The 21,966-nt window shown below is 42.1% G+C and overlaps 1 protein-coding gene across 5 annotated transcripts in view; it reads right to left on the bottom strand.

The window, feature by feature from the left end:
* ELAVL4 (ELAV like RNA binding protein 4) overlaps positions 1-21,966 on the bottom strand; it is a 91,104-nt gene that overhangs the window by 18,909 nt on the left and 50,229 nt on the right. For all 5 annotated transcript variants that reach the window (XM_044945029.2, XM_044945028.2, XM_006054735.4 and 2 more), the window contains exon 3: positions 6,061-6,164. In XM_044945029.2, coding sequence (XP_044800964.1) covers positions 6,061-6,164 — 104 coding nt within the window. The remainder of the gene's footprint in view (positions 1-6,060; positions 6,165-21,966) is intronic.

The following is a 21,966-nucleotide window of genomic DNA, read 5'->3' on the forward strand; positions in this document are numbered from 1 at the left end:
GAGAGACAAATGCCTTTTTATTATTAATGAGACTAAGGGAGGTAGTCTATCATTTCTGGGTGGGGTGATATCCGTCAGCAAAAAATGATCTGCTAACTCTCCGGAAGGCATTAAGGGCAGTGATAGGAGAAATAATTGCTTATGCCGAGTGCAAAGAAAAGATGCCTCAGCGGAATGGAGGCCTTTAGCGAGGCAGGTGGATTGTGGGTGGAGGGAAGGAGGCGAGGCTCCCTGATGACCCCTGGCAAGAGAAAGAAGCGGGAGGGGCAGATGGGAACCTGTGAAACTCAAGTGTGGAAAGATTCCCCTGGAGGCACCGTTAGTGTTATTAGAAGAATAAAGCGAAAAGGGAGAAAGGGCTAAGCAGTGTCGAGCAAGAGAGGCTGAAATAAAGGAACTGCTCTCCTTCCTGGAGAAAAGAGGTTTTTTTTCCCCTTCTGAAAAGCCTTCACTCACACACCTTCCCCTCCTCTAGCCCTGCTCCCTTTGGAACCAGGCTGCTGCCTCGTGATAAAGCTTCCTTCTTACTCTCTCACCCTCTCTCCTGATGGAGTGCCAACTCTCCTGGGTTCAGGCAGAGTGGCAGGAGCAGCCTTTGTGTCCCCTCAGCCAAACCTAATCCTGAAATCACTCACACCTTCAGTCTGCACAAGAGCTGTGCTCTGGGAATGCTGTCTTTAAAGTCACAGTTTCAGAATTTGAGGAATAGCTGAATGCAATGATTAGGGCAAGAAAAGCCACAAAATCATTTGTGAATGTAATACAATGAGAAGAGGAAGGAAACACAAAAATGTTAACAGCGTTGAGTTGGGAATGGCTGATGTTGCCTTCATCAGATGATAATGAATTTTCCAAATTATTTATAAATAAGCCTGCTTTGCTTTTAAAATGAGTAAAACAAAGCTCCTAATAGAGATGATGAAAAACCAAAGTCTAAGGCTGACAAAAACTTAGCATATCAGCCCGCAGGCCTCTGGCCTCATTCGTCAAACACCCCAAGTGACATGCCATTGCCGGATGGAATTTCTTGGAACTTCACTTTGACTAGATCCCTCCTGTGCTCAAACCTGGTACAGCTTCCTACTCCCGCCCCTCTACCCCAATCAAGTGGGAACCCCTGCAGCCCCGTGGCCACCCCCACCTCCCTGCATTAGAGGTGCTCCTTGAGTGTTTGTGTCTCCCACGAGAGAGGAACTGCCAGAGGCAGAGCACTGAATGCTTCTCTAATCCTGCTTCTCAAACTTGGGTTAAAATCCAAACAGTTGTCCCACTACTCAGAGCTTTAGGATTCCAAATCCTCAAATTCCATTTTGGATCACTTTTTCCTGGAGGTGGTCAGTGTCACTTATATATCAGCCCAAACTTTCGATAAACATATCCCTCTTTTGAGACTACTACAGAATCATCTACTTTTCTTTGTTCCTAATTCATGCAACAAAGAGCTGGACCACTGCAGCTGCATTCTTAAGAAGCACTAAGAAGGGGAGTGCTTCTTAGTGAGAAGCTGGAATAAAGAGTAAATTCAGAAGCTGTTTTGTAAAGCCTATAGGGAGGTTCAGGACTGGACTGGCATCCACTGTGAAGTTTAGGGGATACTGGGAATTATTTTCCAGAATCCTCAGCTGTTTAACCCAATGCTTCTTGGAGTCTAAAGTGACCTCTGTTGGAGAAAGTGGGTTACGGGGAGCTAAGCAACACTTCTGAGGCCCTAAACAGGGCAAATAATCTTCATTGGGTTTAGGGTTGAAATGCTGAGAAAAGACCCAGTTTGGGGTCTTTGGGGCTAGTCAGTGTAAATAACCCCTTGGTCCTTACCCTATGCCTCTCTGACATACATGGATGGAAGACTCTCCAGGGCACTGTCGTCTCTGGGTCACCTAAGAACCTACTGCAGGGCCTGGAAGGTAGGGGTCTGAGAAGACATGATCTGAAGTCAGGTCTGTCTCCAGAAGGATGGCAGAAGCCCTGAACTGCAAATCTGTTTACTGAAGAACCTAGAGGAGCCACACAATTCATCTGTTTGCTTTTTATATCTCCTTTCCTTGCCAGTGAGTATAACCCATGTGTGCACAGAACCAAATACACACCCACACACTCACAGAATACATGTGCCGCTGAGCAAGCAGGTGGTGTGACATTCCAACACAGGCGACCTATTGCCAGAGTTATTTTTAACACATATTTTTCTTACTCCAAATCTCACTTACTAACTGATCCTAGGTAAGTCTCTTAATCTCTTTGGGCCTCAGTTTCCTCATTTGTATAAGGGAGAGAATCATTATTTTAAGAATCAGAGCTGATGTGTGTAAAGCTTCTAGTCTTTGGGAAACTTCAAGGGTTAAATATTATTAAGCATGAAATGCAAAGAAGTTAGACACCATAAACACTCAATGTAAGGTATCATTACTATCACTATTATTTCCTTTCAAGCTCACGCGTGCCTATCAAGTAACTCCTGGAAGACTCTTTCACAGTATCTTTGGATGCTAACTCAGCTCAACTGCTGGCCACTTGTGCGCCTTTGCACAAGTCACTTTATCTCTGAGCCTGGTCTCCAGAGGGATGGGGACCTGGCCACTTTCTCCCACTAAAGAAGTTATGATTCAAAGAACAATTCCTCTGCAGCCTCATTTTGCAGCCATGTACTAGATGGTTCCAGGGAGATCTTGGTAATGCATACTTCCAACGAAGTTACTTGTTTCTTCCTAATAGGCAAGTTATCTGCAGTCATCCACATTACTTGGAGGGGATTACTTAATGAAGCAGTCTCTTTTTTCTGCTTTGATGCTGTGTCTGCACCAAGACTGTATTCTCCTTGAGCACAGACTTGGTCTCGCCCTCCATGGGTCCTCAGTATTCATGCACAGTTACAGGACATCCCCCCTAATCAAGGGGAGAGGAATATCTGTTAACAGGGAACCATCATTTGTGGGCACCTTCTACTAGCAACCTAGTAATGAATCACTCACTTTCAAAATGCAAAACAGTGTTTGTGTATCTAAATTTAAGTTCAGAGGTTGCAAACTTCTCCACAGGTCAACTCGTTTAAGTTTTGTTTGATTTGCCTACATAATGCTCTAAAAATTTCTTAGTTGATTCAACCTTTCAAAACTGGGAGATTTGGCATAAAATACCTAGATTTCGGCTTCTACGGAATAAGTGGAAGATCTGACAATGAACTGGGCCTAAATAATCAGCAGTAGCTGAAGAACAGCTGCCCTTTTTAGTGCTCTCCAGCTCACAATGGTTTCCACCACTTCTCAAGGCTTTCTAGAACTATCTCTGAATCTAGCTGCTCATCATTAACCTTCAAAGCTTAGTAATTAACTCTTGGTTTGCCTGCATCTGTGCTGTACATTTAAACTCATGTGTTTTGCATGAAGCAAAAGGAGAGACAGACTTGACCAAAGTTTGCAAACACTACATGGTTCTGAGGAGATCTATATAATGCATGCTTCCAAAGAAGATACTTATTTTTTTCAGATAGGCACGTTATCTATTCCTTCATAAGAGTCAGAGCAAAGAGATAAATCTCATGCCACTTATTAAAGCAAACTGATGCAGAAGAAGTAAATAGCAGCCTGAAAGGCAGAAAAGCAATTTTAAAAAAATTAATAAATAATGAGACTATTAACAGCACAGGAAAAGGGTCTGCTTTTTTCCTTCTCTTTAATGTGATTTTTACCTTAAACACTGTGTCCCTTTAGGAAAGGGAAGAAAAGTTAATAAAGGAACCTATCACTCAAACTTAATTTTTAGTATGGCAAATAAACTGCTTTAATGAAAGGGCTGAAATTCCCAGGTTTGCACATTAAATTTTCATTCGTTGTAGAGAATGGAAATTATTGATTCAGCCGTGGCATCATGCATTTTGGATCCTACGGAAGCCCACGTTACTGCTGGGTGCAAATGTGTTGGCAGTGTTTTGATGCTGGGTGAGCACAGGGTGGGTGAGGGGGTGGGGAAAGGGATACAGAGAAGGGAAGGAGGCAGATTGATTCTTCACAGAAAGAAAATAATCAATGTTCCTTGTCTCTAAGATCCACTGAGACAAAAGCACTGCTCCTGATGGCACTGTGGGCCAGGGAGTGCATTCTGAGGTCAGAAAAGCCGGGTCCACTCAGCCTTTGGGGAATCCCCAACAGCTTCATGGAATATTTTATTTTAAAAAAGCAGAATGGATGGCTGAGAATTTGATCTTAAGCTCTTGGGGAGGCTTGGGTTTTAAGAAAACTAGAGGAAAGAAAAGTACCTTTCTCAGTTCAAGTTAGGGAAGAACAAATGCCTGACATTCTAATGCTGAACTGGATAACAGAGAAAAATCAGTCAAACCCACAAATACAGCCATCAACCTCGTGTGGCCTCATCCAAGAGTCAGGTGACAAGAGCATCCCATCTCAAAGCATTGAAAATAGGTATGTTTTTCCTTCGATAGAAATCAACACTCCTGCCTCTCAGAGGATACTCCATAATTATACAACTCTCGGTTATTTCCCCCTTAGAGAACTCACAGGGACTGATTCTAAGCTGAGACTGAGGCAACCTGAATCAAGCCCGTTTTGGGGTCTTTGTGAAGCAGACTGTATGAGATCCGGAAAGCAATCGTCTTTAGAAATAAGCTAAATGAAATTCCAAAAGTGGAGTGGCTTAAAGGAAAGAAGGAAAGAAAGAGGGAAGGCAGAAAGGAAGGAAGGAAGGAAAAAAGAGTAGAAAATAAAAAATAGATAACTACATAATACATTCACAAAAGAGAAGGTTTCTGTTTTGTTTTTTGTTTTGATTAACTCCCAGCTAGGATTATCTTACACCAGGTAGCCTCCTTATCCATCTGGATGTTAGAAAAGTAGTCTGTTGAGCTAAAAAGTTCTGATTTTGTGTTTTCAGATGCTAAGAGCTGGTGCCATCTATAGATTTCCATTCTGGGAGAGGTTTCTCTTTTGTCCTACTTTGCGTCAGACCTGCTGTCGTGAGGATAAGAGTGCCCAGGAGACACCTCCTCGTGGTTTAATAGGCTATGAAGGATGGGACTCATTAATCGGTCGGCAGCTGCCCCTAAACAGGAATCTGCCCGTAGGTAGGGGAAGAAGGGAAAGGGAGGCTGAGGAGGAGGCAAGCTCTATCCCGGAGACCACCACCGACTGTCAGGGGTCACGGGCCAAAAGCAAACAGCACCGCCTCCTCAAGGATCCCCTCAGGGTGAAACTTGAACCGAGAGCATGACAATCCAGCCACAGAAACCTCCATCTGGAGGAGCAGACTCTGCATCACTGGATTTTTTTTTTTTTTTTTTTTACTAGACTCTGCATAACTGGATTTTTTTTTTTTTTTTACTAGACTCTGCATAACTGGATTTTTTTTTTTTATTTTTTTTTTTTACTTAAAACAACCCCTCTTGAGATATTACCTACCAGTCTAATTATTTCTGGATTGCTAGAATGTTACTTTTCCTGTTATCCCTTTACTATGTTCCCAGATGTTATAGTACCCATCCCTATTATACCACTGTGTTTCTTTATAACTGATTCTTCCTTTTCAAGTCTTGTTTAAGACAGTCCTCTTTACCTGTGGGTAAAGCCAAGCTGTTTGGCCTAGCATGTGAGGCCCCTGCCCACCTCCCACACTCATCTTTTCATCATCTTCTCACTGAATCTCAGGTCATAGAGTTCTGTATGTCATTCCCCACTCACAATGTATATATACATTTTCACAGCTTTGCATGTGGTGTTATCTCCACCTAGAGCAGCTTCTTCCCTTGGCTCTGCTCTGACCATCTTTGAAGGCTTGGGGTCCCCGGCCTTCTTGGTGTGGGTCATCCCTGACATCTTACCTGCTCCCTGGATAGGAAGTCCTATAGCTTGTGATGCCCTCCTTCTACTCAGCTCTCACCTTGTTCTTCTGTAATGATCTGTGTCCCTCATTTAGTACAGTAGATAATAAGTGTCCTTTGAAAAAATGAAGAAGCCACCGCCAGCTCCCTCATAGCCTGGATTTATTAGATCAAAGGATGAAATTTAACCAGTGTCTCCTAAATAAAGAGGCATATAACATATAACCTCTTACCTTTATAGTTTTGGTCTGGAGTCTGAGTCCATTTAAAGTGTTGATGGCTTTCTCTGCATCCTTTGGATCAATATAGTTAACGAATCCATACCCTAAACTCTGTCCTGTGGAAACATTTTTTAAGAGAGAGAGAGAGAGAGAGAGAGAGCTCATTATCTTGATAGAGGTAACACTTCCCATTGCAATGTGTCAAAACCCTCTAGTATATGGTTCCTTTTATACCAGGGTTTACTCTCAGGTTGAGAAGTTTCTATTTCTTTTATCTCTCACTCTGGCCAGCCTTTAAACTCACAGGAGCTGCCCTAGCTAGGAACTCATAAGTTCTCCTACATCCATACCATATACACATCATATACCCACAAGTGTCCACTTAATTGGGAAGAGGCGGGGAAAGGAAGTGGAAAGAAAGAAGGTGTGGTCTGTTAGAAGAGATTTGAACTGGAGTCCTGGGGTTTTTCCCAGGAATTAAGCTGTGTGACTCTGAATTCATTTAATCTCTTGCTTCCCCCCATCCCCCTATATTTCTTCTCTGCAGATAACAGCACTTGCACAGACAGGTGTGAAAGAGTTAATGAGATCCTGAATCTGAAATAAATGCCTACCTGGAACATAGTAGCTGCTCAACAAAAGACAGCTCTGCTATGTTCAGACCTGTAAAATTGGGGCAAGTGCTGGATGCAGTGGCTGTGTCTGCTGCCTCCGTCATGTCAGCCACACCCACACTCAGAAGACCATGGCCAGATCCAAGCAGCAAAGACTAGAGACATTTATATTGAAGGCATGGCCTGAATTTAAAGCAATTGCTACAAATCATTCATTGCCCTCATCATCCACCCAGCTTAAGAACAATAAAAAGGGGAGGTGGCTCGATTGGAAGGAACTGGGGAGCGCCTAACACAAAGGGAAGAGTGCAAATGAATTCCGCAAAGAGGATTTAGCTACTTTAGGTGAAGATGGCATCAACTTGTCTGAAACGAGCAGTAGCAAGTGACAGGGCTCCCCCCTAAGTGAAATAAAAATAATGTGCTTGCGATCGTGCCACTGATTATAAATAGTCCATCAGCTCTGCCATGTGTCATCAGCCAGAAATATCATTAGGAAACTTTACATTTTCTGACATACCCTTTAAGAAATACAGAGCTTAGGGTGGCTGAACAACCGGCTTGAACTTCCCAGGCAATGTTATTGATTTGTGGGCGGCAGCAGAGCCGAAGGGGAGGAAAATGACAGGACGTCACATGTCAGGAAAGACTGATTATATAAAGCTCTCTTTGGAGTACCGGGGCCAGGGCTGGGAGACAATACAGCAAAAAGTCTGCCATGTCCTGGTGACAGGAGCCCATTTCAGCAGCCAAAAAATCTTTCCAACAGCTTCTGTTTTGCTGGTAAATGTCTGTGTTTATGTTGGTTGTAGGAGGGAACCTGGGAAAACAAGTTGGGTTCCGGATCAGAAAATGGGTGACTTTGTTGTTCTTTACAGGGTGGAAGTAAAGAGAATCAGGAGGAAATTCAACTGAATTTTGTCCCTAAAATGGGAAACCTAAAATGACAGTACATTAGGATATTCCTTCTGTTTTGGAATAACAAGGTTAGAATAGGAAAGACAGGGGCAAACTTTGCCAGATATGCCTTCACCAGCCAGAATTAGTAGCTGAAGAAGGGGGAGAGAACGTGGAGCACCCTGTAGCTGGGCCCCTTCTCTTACTGTGCTGTGTGTGGTATGTGAGCCATGTGTGTACAAGTGGCGTGTGCATGCACATGCCGGTGCTCAGGCACACACATTCACACACATGCACAGGAAAGTAAGAATTAGAGACAGAGCTGTGAGTGTGAGAATTACAAGACCCTGCCACATGTTCTGAGAAAATTTTTTTGCAAATCCAAAAATACATGAGACTAATTCATTGGCTTAAAAATATCATTCATCCTAAATTCAGCTTCACCTCATCAAGCCTAGCTAAATTCACCTAATTAAATTTATTTTTATCATGCAAATTTATCAGTCCTATTTACCATGTATATAAGAGAAGTCTTAACAATTGCTGTAAAATATTCTTACAGTTATTTCTTTTGAACAGTCATGCACCAAGTTGAGGGGCTTTAAAAGGCATTTTAAAAGCAATAATCTCAGTGACAAACCTAATGTATGAGTACTAGGAAACAGGTCAGACAGAGTCAATCTATCCAACTAAATTTAATTTGTATAAAATTAAAATGAAATATGGAAAACATAGACAAAACACTCACCACTTAACTTCAAGCAATTCATGACTCACTGTACTGATGAAATATATGTGGAAGAATTTATCATGCCTACTAGTGGTGCATGTTCCCTGAGAAACTTTCTTTCCAATTATTCATATATTTATGGAAATCTTAAGTATATATAGTGGCTATAATTTTATATTCTATATTTTATCTTTATTTTAGAGCTCTGCTTCAGGAGGAAGGAAAACACACTCAGATTCTAGGAAGGTTCTGAAGGTCAAGTGAAGGAAAGACTCCTGCCCAGCAAGATACATCATATCTACCGACCTGTCTGTATGGTTGCAAACCCACCATCTCCTTAGTACCTGACTGCAGTGAGCACAACTGTGCTATCCTCACCGGCTTTAGGGTTAGAGAGAGATTGCACTTAACGTCAAGAACGAAGGTGCTTTGGGGAAAACTAAAAAACCCAATGAACATCATTTCAGAATGGAAGGGGAAAAAAGATCAGAGATTCTCCTTGATATAAAATAACGAACTGCAAACTCAAAAACAGGGCACTGCACTGAACAGGAGGAGGAGCCAGGTGGAAAGGCTTGCCTGTGAGTTGAAAGCTATGAGATAAATTGGCAACACAACGAAACTACCTGTGGGTAGCCTAGTTCATGAACAAGCTTCATTCATGTGCTTCTTGCCATTATCGTAGGAATACAGCTAAGTCTAATAAAAAAATATTTGATGGATCTAAGTATATTCTTAAAAAAAAAACAACTCTAGAGAGAATTAAATCCCTTAGGTAGAAAATATAAAAACCCAAGCCTCATTTCTTTCAGAAACTTTTTAGTAATGGGGGGAGGGGGATGGGGAGTAAAATGAGGAAGAATTTTATGTTTTAATTTTGGTGGCCATATATTGGTGATGGGTTTTTGATTTGCACTTCTGTATTCAAATTGTCCATAGTACGTAGAAAAATATGGAATAGACACATTCACAAAGAATATCAACACTATTTCCATGAGGACCAAGAGAGTCACAATACTGGGAAAGACCAGGATAACCAGTCTGGAGTCTAGAGCATCCCAGAAATAGATAAAGTTTCCTTCTTCTTTTTCTCTAATAACTGCATCATCTCCCTTTATCAACGGTAGCAAGATCTGACCATACAGGTATGGTGATAGTACTTTCAGAACATAAAAGTAAACTGTTTTTGCTCCCAGTTTATGAGAATATTTTGATAGCAAATCAAAGAAATTAAATCACTGAAGTTGTGTGCATTGAATCATCAATAAAAGAGAAACAATAATTAAAGAAAAGATAAAAGGTTGTAAAATGGCTGCTGCTGCTGCAGTTTAGTCACTAGGTCGCGCCTGACTCTTTGCAACCCCATGGGCTGTAGCCTGCCAGGCTCCTCTGACCATGGGGTTTCTCAGGCAAGAACACTGGAGTGGGGTGCCATTTCCTCCTGTACAGGCTCTTCTGGACCCAGGGATTGAACCAGCTTGGCAGATGCAGTCCTTACTACTGAGCCACCTGGGAAACCCCAAATAAAGAGTACCTTCAAAATTTACAAACTTTAGTGAGTGCCTGGCTCCCTGATGCCCAGGATAACCCTTTCGTGTGACCAGTCCTTAATAATCCTTAATAGGCTGACCAGCAGGCTTGGATGAGAGGCCTCAGTGACCATGAATGGGCAAGAAAGGCATTCTTGGCAGTTTGGGATGGAAACTTAAAATTAGAATGTAATTTTGAAGAGAAAACTGTTACACATAATGGCTACATTTTTAAGGCGCTTTAGTGTATTTTGGATTAAACAGATTCTTGTTTTTAACAAGCTTTTCTTAAATGTGAACCTGAATACTTCTATTTTTTAAATGGTGCACATGTGCACGTACACATACAAAGACATGCCGTGTCCTCATACTAGGATGTGGCATTATCTCTCTTCTGTTGTAATTCTATACCTAACTTCTCTCCTTAGAAACAGAACACTTCTCCCTACAAGATAGAGTCTGCATACTTGAACACAGTAGGTACTCAACAGATATCTGAGAAGGGGAAGAATGAACACATACATTTGTATTAATTCTCCATTGCTGGAAGTGTATAACCAGAATATGTTTATGTTTGGCAGGAGAAGAGCATGAGCGTGCCTGAGAGGGGAATTCATTTAGTATTTGTGTCAAAGGGAGAACAGGACAACAAGCTGACACCAGAGACTGGAAAAAAACAACAACAACCAGAAACAAAATATGTCCTGGTGGGTTCCCCTCCAGCACAGATCAGATGAACAGGAAAACCCATCCCTGCCCACCTTTCCATAGAGATCCTGAGCTTCCAAAGTGCTTTCCCACCCATTTTGTCGCATTTGATTCTCACAGCAACCCTGTGGGAGAGAGACTCATCATTCCCAGTTGTGGAAACGGAAGCTCTGAGGGAACGGCAATTTGCTGGAAACTGAAGCTCTGAGGAAACAGCAATTTGCTCTACTCTTTCTGAATAGCTGAAACTAAGTCTAGATCAGGGGATGGCAAACTGTTTTATGTTTAGGGTGAGAGACTAAATAGTTTAGGATTGGTGGGTCCTCTGCTCTGTCATGACAATCCTGCCATTGTACCAGGAAGGCAGCCACGTATAATGTGTAAACTGATGAGCATGACGGAGTGTCAATAAAACTTTATTTAGAAAGATAGGCAGTGGGCTCAATTTGGCTTTTGGGCCATAGTTTGCTGACCCAGGGTCCAGATCTTCTGACTGCAAATCCAGTCTCCTTTGCTGTGACTACAGTTACTCCATTGGAACTAAAGTGTTAGTGACTATTCTGAGGCCTGGAAATAGCTCTGAAGTTTTTTTGAACCACCTGAGAAAAAGCAAATTACCTTCAATAGTTTGTGTTAAGCAGTTTTATTGTATTCAAACTCTAGGAAGTGTTATCATCACAGCTAAATACAACCCCTCATTTTCCAGTCATTCCAGATAGAAGTTGTCCCTTGCTTTGGGGCCCTCGAGGTTATGACAGCAGGACCCTAATGTGACATTCTCACGGCTGATGGCAGCAGAAGAGAAGCTGTCTCCTCTCAGGGCTGACGGGAAGGAACCTCAGCATTTCTGCCCGTCAACCTGCACACTCTGCTCTTTCTCCCCAAACCGTCATTCTCCAGAAACCTGACAGCTACTCCCCTCATCTGCAAAGTCCCCTTGCGGGCAGCCAGGTGGGTAGCTGCTGTTGATAAAAACTTCTGAGTCGAGTAAGGAGTTTTTGTGGATGTTAGAACTCCTAGCTCAGGCTGAAATTCTGTTCTCAAAGCACATGATAAAATCCCCAGTCACCTCAAGATCACCTGCGTGGCAGTAATCCACATGCTGGGTTCACTGCAGCCAACTCCAAACCCCAGGACTCCCTCCCTGCCAGTCCTGGGATGACTTTCCCTGCCACCAGCTGCCTTGAAACCTATCTCAACACACCCTGAAGTGGGTCAGAGAGCTCCATGGCTATTACTGCATGTATATATGTGTTAGAGTATATGGCCCCAAACTATACTTGTTGTATATCCTTGGTTAAATCATTTAAGCTTCGCCAGCCTGTTCCCTTATCTGGAAAAACAGGGATAATCCCTTATCCTCACAATCAAAGCATCATTGTGGATTAACTATATTAACATGTGGATGAACAGCAGCTACAATTTATTCAGTGCTGACTCTGTGCCAGGCACCCAGCTAAGTGGCTTATAAAATTACCTAATTTAATCCTGTGTGAAATGGGTACCCATCAAGCTCACTGTGAGGAGGAGAGGAAAGTGAGGCTAAGAACTGTTCACTAACCTGACCCAAAGTCAACCAGGAAGCAGGCTTCCAGGCTAGGATTTGAATGAACCCAGGTCTATGTGACTTCCCAGTTCATACCTTCTCTCCACGGGGTTTGGCTCTCTGTGCAAAGGCACAGCAGAGTGTCTGACACCAGGCAAGAACTCAAGGGGATGCACACCCCTTATTTTGGGGACCCTCTTCCTTCCTCACAATGACTGGGATGCTTTGAGATTCTAGAGCAGCCATGGCTCTGCTCCTTCCCATCCCACCTCTGTGGTTGTTTCCATGTGTCGGACAGTCTGGGTCTTGGCTTTTCTCCTGCAGATTCTGTGTTGGCAGAGCCAACTAATCAGAGGATTTATCTTCTTTTGGTAGTTCACACAATTCCCTCAAATTAAGCATGGTTTAAAGTCTTGTTCTTCTAAGTGTGATCCCTGTACCAGCATCACTGGCCTCAGCGGGTGCATCTAAGAAATGCAGCTTTGGCTTATTGCTGCGTGACCCTCGCTAAGTTAAATGAACCTTCCCATACCCTGGATTCTGAGAAAACAACACATCTAACCATAGTCACGGGGAAGGGAAGCTCTGATAGGACTGTGGCCCACAAGGCTTCTCTGTCCATGGAATTTCCCAGGCAAGAATCCTGGAGCTGGTTGCCACTTCCTTCCCCAGGGAATCTTCCAGACTCAGGGATTAAACCTATGTCTCCTGCACTGCAGACAGATTCTTTACTGCTGAGCTACCTGGGAAGCCCCTATGATAGGAAAGCTCTCAGGGTTTCTTAATATGCGCTATTTCTTTTCATTCTCAGATTTTGCATTCTTACATTGCCCCCCTTTTTGCTGTGGTAATCTCATCTGTAAAATGGACTTACTATTATTTTTTAATGGTGTTATTAGGAGTATTGAGAGTGATAATGCACATGAAGTGCCTGGTATATAACAGATGCTCAATAGTGCTTCCCTGGTGGCTCGGATGGTAAAAAATCTGCCTGCAATGCAGGAGACCCAGGTTCTATCCTTGGGTCAGAAAGATCTCCTGGAGGAGGAAATGGCAGCCGACTCCAGTATTCTTGCTGGGAAAATCCCATGGACAGAGGAGCCTGGAGGGCTACAGTCCATGGAGTTGCAAAGGGTCAGACATGACTGAGCGACTAACATTTTCACAATAGGTTCTGGTTCCTTTCCTTTTTGCTCCCATGCCCCAATAGACACTGCCTTTACCAATGTCTCTAAGGATGCTATCTCTTGATTGAGACCCCAATCTCCTCAAAGGTGGAGAATATTTCTGATGCTTTACTTTCACATTGGAGCACATACCATGCAATAGGTACATAAATTCCACAATTAAATGACACCTAATACATGCCAGATACTACGAGTGGGCCCACTGTGACCAAAAAATTGTTCCTGCCTTCAGGGAACTTGTCTCACTCCCTCATTCCTAATCAGAATATCAATTCACTGATGGCAGAAACCAAGTCTTTTTGGTTCTCTGCTATGCTCCCAGAGGATGATGGTAAGACATATGGAACCAGAACTCACGAGACACATTTGAAAGCCCTGTGGGCTTTAATATTGAAGGAGAGAAAATTCTAGAGGTGCTCAAAGCCCCTTCCAATACTTGAAAGGCTGCAATGGGAAGGCAGGGGTAGGCTTGCTATGTGGGCTACCAGGGGAGAGAATGAGGATCAGGCAACAGAAGAAAGTTAGGGAGTGGATTTTTGCCTTGATAAGAGGAAGAACTTTCTACCAATGATTTTATAAAGATGTGGGCTGTCTTGTGAGGTGGTAAGCACCCCATGACTAGAACTATGCTAACAGAGGCCAGGTCTACATTTTATCAGGGGATGTTGTAGCAGTTAGCAAAATCAACTCATAAGATCCCTTCTAATGCTAAGACACAAAGCTTCTAAATTATATTTATTTGCGACCCCATGTCCACAGTTTATCCTTATTTTCTAACTGAGAAAATAAAAATAATAGAGAATATTTATTAAGCACATACTGTGGGCTAAGCACTTTACATATCAGATCAGATCAGATCAGTCGTTCAGTCGTGTCCGACTCTTTGCGACCCCATGAATCACAGCACGCCAGGCCTCCCTGTCCATCACCAACTCCCGGAGTTCACTCAGACTCACATCCATTGAGTCAGTGATGCCATCCAGCCATCTCATCCTCTGTCGTCCCCTTCTCCTCCTGCCCACAATCCCTCCCAGCATCAGAGTCTTTTCCAATGAGTCAACTCTTCGAATGAGGTGGCCAAAGTACTGGAGTTTCAGCTTTAGCATCATTCCTTCCAAAGAAATCCCAGGGCTGATCTCCTTCTTTACATATATTATTATCTAAATCTTTATAGTCTCTGAAGCAGGCATTTCCATCCCTGTTTTACAGAAGGGGAAACTGAGGCCTCAAAAAGAGAAGCAACATACCAGCGTTATTTGGCTGGAGAATAGTAGCCAGACTCATCTGATTCCAGAGCCTGTACCCTTCTGCTGTGCCCTGATTTCTTGAATATGTGCTTATTTGTGTGTTAAACATTTGCCCTGACAAAGCACAGTGTGCCTGAGACTTCAAGAGAGCCTGGGTTTTCTAGGACTATTTTCAAATCCTCATTCTTTCCTTTTAATTCCCATATATACCCCAAAGTATTCCATTCCCATCTTCTACACTGACTGTGTCTCTCAAACTGGACCTGGTATATCATAGAATGACAGTCTTGGAAAAGACTTAACTATCAATCCTCTTTGAGTCTCCTACAAATTCAGCACCAGAGGACCAAGCAAGAAGCAAGCAGTTCACGGCCTAGTAAGAAAATCAGAACTGTGAATCAACAACTATAGTAGAGTGTGGCTAAGTGTTATGATGGAGAGAAGGCAAGAGGATTTTCTAGAAGATATATATGAGCTGAGACTAATTGGAAAAGACTGATATGAGACGCGATAGCCAGGCAATAGACAGACAAGAGCATTCCAGGAGGAGGGGACAGTTTGAGCATCTACTCCTTGAGGAGAGAAGACTGCTACTCAGTTTATAACTCACTTCCAGGAGGTCAAAACTGTTGATAACAACCTGAACTGACAATATCAACTCCAAGTTGAGTGCTCAGATGTATATAAGAGATCTCCCCATAGTCTGGCACAGATTCAGAAACCATTTAGACATCTGAAATTTTGAGTGCCTCAGTTCTCTGCCAACAACAAGCACTATTAAAAAAGGACAGAACCCAGCCTTCCTTCTTCTGATTTCCCAAAGTATTTAAAATTACATTGAAGCAGTACTTGGTTATTTCCAGAGGCTACATTCTGGCTTCCTAAGAAGATGTAATTTCCCAGTTGAGAACTCATCATGTGACATCAAGATGAAAACAAGCAAAGCACTTGGTCCACAGTGGGCATTCGATATAAACTTGTCGAACCAACTGTGTCTCTCAAAGGACCCTAAGCTCCTTAGGACAGGGATACAGGTCTTATTAATCTTGGCATAACCCACGTCTGGCACATTGTAGGCTTTCAATAAATCTGTGTTGAATGACTAAATGAATGCATGAATTCAATAAGCAAATAAATAGTGACAAATAGATACCATTTTTTTTTGAGGGCTTACTATGTGTTAGTCACTGTACTGAGTGCTTTATTTATTTATTTTTTCCCAAGCTTTACGGAGGTATAATTTGACAAATAAGCTTGTAAGATAAAGTGTACATCATGATGATTTGATATGTGTATACACTGTGAAAGGATTCCTCCCATCTAGTTTATCAACACATATTTATCTTTTTCTGTGGTGAGAACATTCAAATTCTACCTGATGGCTTTATTTATATCATCTCTTCTGCTTCCTAAAACAATCCTACAAGATAGGCATGATCACTGCCATTTACCATTGAGAAAACTGATATCCAGAGGCCTCAGATCCCAAGACACAAGTTCATCTGTGTGGACTCACACAGGCTTTTAACCGAGTTTCCTGACTTCAGAGACAATATCAACCAAACTGTTTAAGTAGATGTAAAGTACTACCTCTGCTACTGGGGTAAGGTACATAGAAATTCAGAGTATATATATGATGATTTCCAGGAGTCCCCAAAGCAAGAAGGACCAGCTACAAAGTACACTGTTTCATAAAGAAAGACAATCAACCAATTCTCAAAGGAGGTTTTTTTTTTTTTTTTTGGTTAATTTACCCTTTTGGTTTATCCTATAAAATTGTTGTTGTTTAGTCGCTCAGTCATGTCTGACTCTTTGTGACCCCGTGGACTGTAGCCTGCCAGGTTCCTCTGTGCATGGAATTCTCCAAGCAAGAATACTGGAGTGGGTTGCCATTTTCTTCTCCACGGGATATTCTTGACCCAGGGATTGAACTCGGGTCTCCTGCACTGTGGGCAGATTCTTTACTGTCTGAGCCACCAGGGAAGCCCATCCTATAAAATTGGTTGTTCCAAACAGATCTTCAAACATACTTTTCAATAATAAGCCTCAATAAATTCATCAGGTAGAATTTAAGAACTAATCTGAACCTCATTTTTCTTCTGTCTGTTCAGGAAATAAAGGCAATTCATAGGATAAAAAGCCAGTATCAAGAATTTAGACTAAAAAAAAGGAAAAAATATTCTAGGTAATGTATGGGAGAAAATAGAAGCCTCAATGACAACTATCTTACTTTCAGCATTTATCACACAGAAAGAAGTGTTCAGACTGATGACCCTGGGGCAATAAAAGATTCTTAATAGAAGCAACATTAAATTAATTTATGTTCAGAATATTCTTACAGACATGAAAGAATAGTCACATCTTTAAATATTTTTAACAAGGGTAGAAAAAAAAAAAAAGAGGGAGAATTTGGCAAACTCCCAGCAAGCCAGAGAGACGAACTAGAATTCTTCATTCTTGGTTGGCTTACTCTCACATGACACAGAGGTCAGACAGACAAGACTTACCCCCTAGAATGAATGTGAACCAACTGGTGATTTCAGAAATGCAGCTAATATCAGCAGAGAGTTTAGTGACAAAGGAAGAAGAGGTAGAAAAAGTTATCAGGTTAATACTAATTATATACACTGTAATCAGCCTTTGGGCAAAATGAGATTGTCTTTGGGTGAAATGCCTGTGGAAGAAAGGAATTGCTGTATTTAGGCACTAAGACAATGGCTTTCGAAACTCCAATCAGACACTGTTCTTATAAAGGGCAGGTGGAGGTTTCTGATATCATGTTGGGATTTAAATTAATCGAGATAAGGTATGTGAGAGGGCTTGGTAAAAGGGAGATGCTTCATAAATATTAACTGAATATAAACCTATTAAAATTTCCTTTATTCGAAGTAAAAGAAAATTCATAGCTCCAAACAAAGGAGGTGAGATAAATAATAGTCTGTGCAGAGATAAGTCAACATGTCAAATATGACTTGGAGAAGAACTTTATGGGAAAATCTTTGTCAGTGTGTCTTTTCTGAACTAAGCACCTGGGGTTCTCTGGCCTTGGACTTACCACTGATAGCTGTGGGGAACTCCCTATCCCTACCATCAAAGCGTTCACTGATAGCAAAGTGCCATCAGGAGGCTCATGACCATGGTCTGAAAGCTCAGTCTGGTTCCAACAAATGTTAGAAATGAAAGAAAGTCCCCAGATGCATGAAAAAGAAGAGAAATAAGAAGCAAAAGTCTATTTTTCCTTTTCTTCACCATTCAGCTTACAGGTAAGAAGTAAGACAAAATAAAGAAATAAATGCCTGATGCTTTTGAACTGTGGTTCAAAAACTGATGATGCTTTTGAACTATGGCATTGGAGAAGACCCTTCAGAGTCCCTTGGACAGCAAAGAGTTCAACCCAGTAAATCCTAAAGGAAATCAGTCCTGATATTCATTGGAAGGACTGATGCTGAAGTTGAAGCTCCAATCCTTTGGCCACTTGATGTGAAGAACTGGCTCCTTGGAAAAGACCCTGATGCTGGGAAAGGTTGAAGGGAGGAGAAGGGGATGACAGAGGATGAGATGGTTGGATGGCATCACCGACTCGATGGACATGAATTTGAACAAGTTCCAGGAGTTGGTGATGCACAGGGAAGCCTGGTGTGCTGCAGTCCATGGGGTTGCAGAGTCGGACATGACTGAGCAACTGAACTGAAGTGAAAGAAATAAAAACCTAGGAACAAAACAACTCACACAGAAAGGAGTCTGTAGAGCAAGAATTGAGGAGGAAAGTCGACTTATGTTATTTTTTTTTTAAGCCAAGGGCTTCATGGGGAATGGACACCAAACACGTGTGACCAACCTTTTTACATTGAGCCAGATGCCTGGGAGAGGTGAAAATGAAGGCATATCTGGGATGTGTGTGAGAATCACCAAATGTAAACATTTTCTAATAACTCAGCTTTTTTGAGCAACGGAAAATGAAATGTCACCCTGACAATCAGGAGACCAAAAGAATCCATAATGTAAATAATTTCCAGAACATATCTAGTACTCAATAATTTTCAGCAAAAATGCCAAGTATATGATGGGACTTTGCTGGTGCTTGAGAGATGAACCCATGTGACATCATTTTCTGTTCCTCCTGGGTGTTGGTAAGACTTTCCTGGGTCGCCGAGGCCTCCACTTGTCCATCCCCATGCAGTAGATGACCCCACCTCTTTCTTAACAAGAGAAATGAAGTCATCAGGTAGTAACTGGCCCAACTGTCTTCTTCCCTTCTACCTTAAGGAGCTCCATTTCTTCCTCTTGGTTTAGAATGTACATTCCACAAAATGTTGGAGAAGAAAAGCTTCTTTGGGTAATGCTACATATTATATACCATTATTTTTAAGATTTATAGTACACATGAGCACAGACTTAGAGAAGTAGTGATAAAAAGAAATCCCTTCCTAACTCGATTTACTTCAGTTCCCAAAACTCACGCAATCACATAAACTATTTTTAAAAAATAAATTACCTATTAAATACCTTTGGGAAAGAAGTTTAGACAGGATTCCCAAATGAACATTACTCTTTGAAACAGAACTGAATTCAAGATATAATTAACCTAAAGTTGGGGGTGTTGACATTTCCCGAGATACCAGAAGGGCTAGCAGAAAACATGGAGACCAAGCCAGAGATTACGTCTAAGGTCTCTTTTCACTGTGATAGTCCATGATTCTATTTCTCAGAAGACATCACACAGACTTGCTTCTTGGATAATCTAGACAGGACAGAAATGCACAGTGGGGAGATCAGACATCTGTGTATAGATATTCATGTCAGTACACACTGTACATCCTGGAGAAGGAAATGGCAACCCATTCCGGTATTCTTGCCTGGGAAATCCCAGGGAAAGAGGAACCTGGCGGGCTACAGTCCATAGGGTTGCAAAGAGTCGGACACGACTGAGAGACTGAGCACACACTGTACAAGTCTGGTTCTAGCTTGCTACATATCAATAGCAACGAGTTCAAGGAGTTTCACTAGGAGAACCAAAGATCCAGGAGAAAAACAAAACACAATTGTGTGTGACTACATGGGCCCCTAAGCAGGAATACACACTTATAGGTATATATACACACAGGCACACACGTGAACACTATCTAAACCTTACTAACTAGGCACATTTAGAGAAGTTTAGTATTGTACATAAAAATAGAGGCTTTGGAGTCAAATAAACATGGATTCAACTTTTCTCTGCCTCTTAGAAGCTGTGTGACCTAGGACAAGTTACTTAACCTTTCTGAGTCTGTTTCCTTACCCGTTTAATAGGACAAATAATACATACACCTCACAGAACTGCTGTGAGAATTATATACTATATGTCAGGTGTTGTTCTGGGTGTTTTACATATACTGATGCTCACAACAATCCTATCACTATCCCTATTTTACAAATAAGAAAACTGAGGCACAGAAAGAATGAAAATTTGCCTGTTATACAGCTAGTAAGGGCTTCCCTGGTGGCTCAGACAGTAAAGAATCCATCTGCAATGCAGAAGACCTGGGTTTAATCCTTGGATCAAGAAGATGCCCTGAAGAAGGGAATGGCTGCCCACTCTAGTATTCTTGCCTGGAGAATTCCATGGACAGAGAAGCCTGGCAGTCCAGTTCATGGGGTTGCAAAGAGTTGGACATGACTGTGAGACAAACAGTTTTCAGGTTGTGAGGCTGGGACACAAGCATAGGCAGCTAGCTCTTAATCACTAGGCTCTCCTGCCTCATACAATCTTGGATTATAGTAGGTCCATGATATTTCCCTGGAAGACAGGGACACACATATTCAAATATATAAACACCTTACACCTCCTCTTCCTCTCTAGCTTTTCAGATTTGCTGTTTTTGTCATTAATTTATTACACGATGCAGTTCAAGTGGGCAGTGAGCAGACATCAGCTTCCCAAACACAAGGATCCTATGTGGCTGCTCAAGGAACAGAAGAACAAATCCAACCCTGAGAAATGTTAGTTCATTCTGAATGATGACTCACAGCCGCTATTTTCACAAACAGCCTGCTAATTAAACTTTCTTATGAACTCTGCTAACCAATTTTTCCAATGCATGGAGAAAAATCATTCATTATAGACCGGAATCCAAAATCTAATATTAAAGCACAAGTAGGATCTGTGGCATTGTAATTTGATCAGCTTGAGCATTAATAACAGTTACACGCTGATGTCTGAAAGAGGTAATCAGCTTTTGTTGAGATGTACGTAGATAACTGAACAAAACATCTGGACTAGAAAGCAAAGCTAGCTTATCACAGGGGTTTTAGTATTTATTTTACCCTCAGATCCCCTGCTTACAGTAGCCTACCTTCTGGGTGACCACAGTAATGTCCTGAATTGGTGTAGCTCTTTAACTACTTATGGACACATTAGCTCATCTCATGTCACAACAGACGGCAAGGTGGAAAGAGCCAATGTCATTGCCATTTTATGCACAACATAAAATGAGGCACTGAGGTAGTGAATGGCCCAGAGCTAGAGCTAGAATAAGAACCTGGTGACTCTTTCCAGTTCCTCATGCTGCCACTCACCAAAGCTGGTATGATTTTTAAATAATTCTCAGAAACCGTCCTGACATTTTCCAATACTGAACTAAAGGCTTTCATTTATAATCTTCCAGAGCCACTAAAACTGCTGTGCGTTATTACTGTAGTTATCTCTGAGGCTTACCAGGATCATCCTACACAGCCACGTTCACGACTCAGGATGAAACAGCAGAATACAAGGAACCCTCTCTGTGAAGGTCTCCTGACCCAACTGGCTGCAGCATATAGTCAGACAGACACAGGTACACAGCTTGGTCGCCTGCCAAGTGTGTGACTTCAGGTCAGTCATTTTAAACTTTCTGAGCCTCAGTTTTCTCATCTGAAAAATGGGGCCACCATTACCTCTTGCGGGCAAGGCCAGGATTAAATGAGATAACAGAGTGGCTGGCGTCTAGCAGTACTTAATAAATCTAAGTTCCTGTTCCATTTTTCGGCCTTCTCACACCCTGTGTCCTACTTGCTCCTTGGAATAACATGCTGAGGACTGCACCAGAACAGAAATCCACTTTTACACTCCTCTCCACTCCTCTCCCTTTATCCATCTGCTGGCCCAGTTGGTAGAACCCTTGGAGAGAAGCGGGAAGGAGTTATGAGATAGAAGGGGCCCCTCCCATTTATTGCTTTAGTTTACAAGTGTCTTCATGTGGCATTTGGTTTGAACTCACAAGGGCCGTTCAAAGAAGGTAAAGATTTATCTTTATATTGTATATTAAGAATGGAGGTCTAGGTGAATACAGTGACCTATGCAAGGGCACGCCCACTTCTACTAAGTGTGTGTGTGCGGGGAGGGGGGTTTGTGGTACAGGAGTTTGACACCTGTCCCACCTTTGGTTAGTCCAATGCATTGCATCTGGTTTTCTTTTTTCTGGCATCTGGTGTTTTTGACC

Source organism: Bubalus bubalis, chromosome 6 (genome assembly GCF_019923935.1).
Source record: "Bubalus bubalis isolate 160015118507 breed Murrah chromosome 6, NDDB_SH_1, whole genome shotgun sequence".
In the NCBI taxonomy this organism is placed as follows: Eukaryota; Metazoa; Chordata; class Mammalia; order Artiodactyla; family Bovidae; genus Bubalus; species Bubalus bubalis.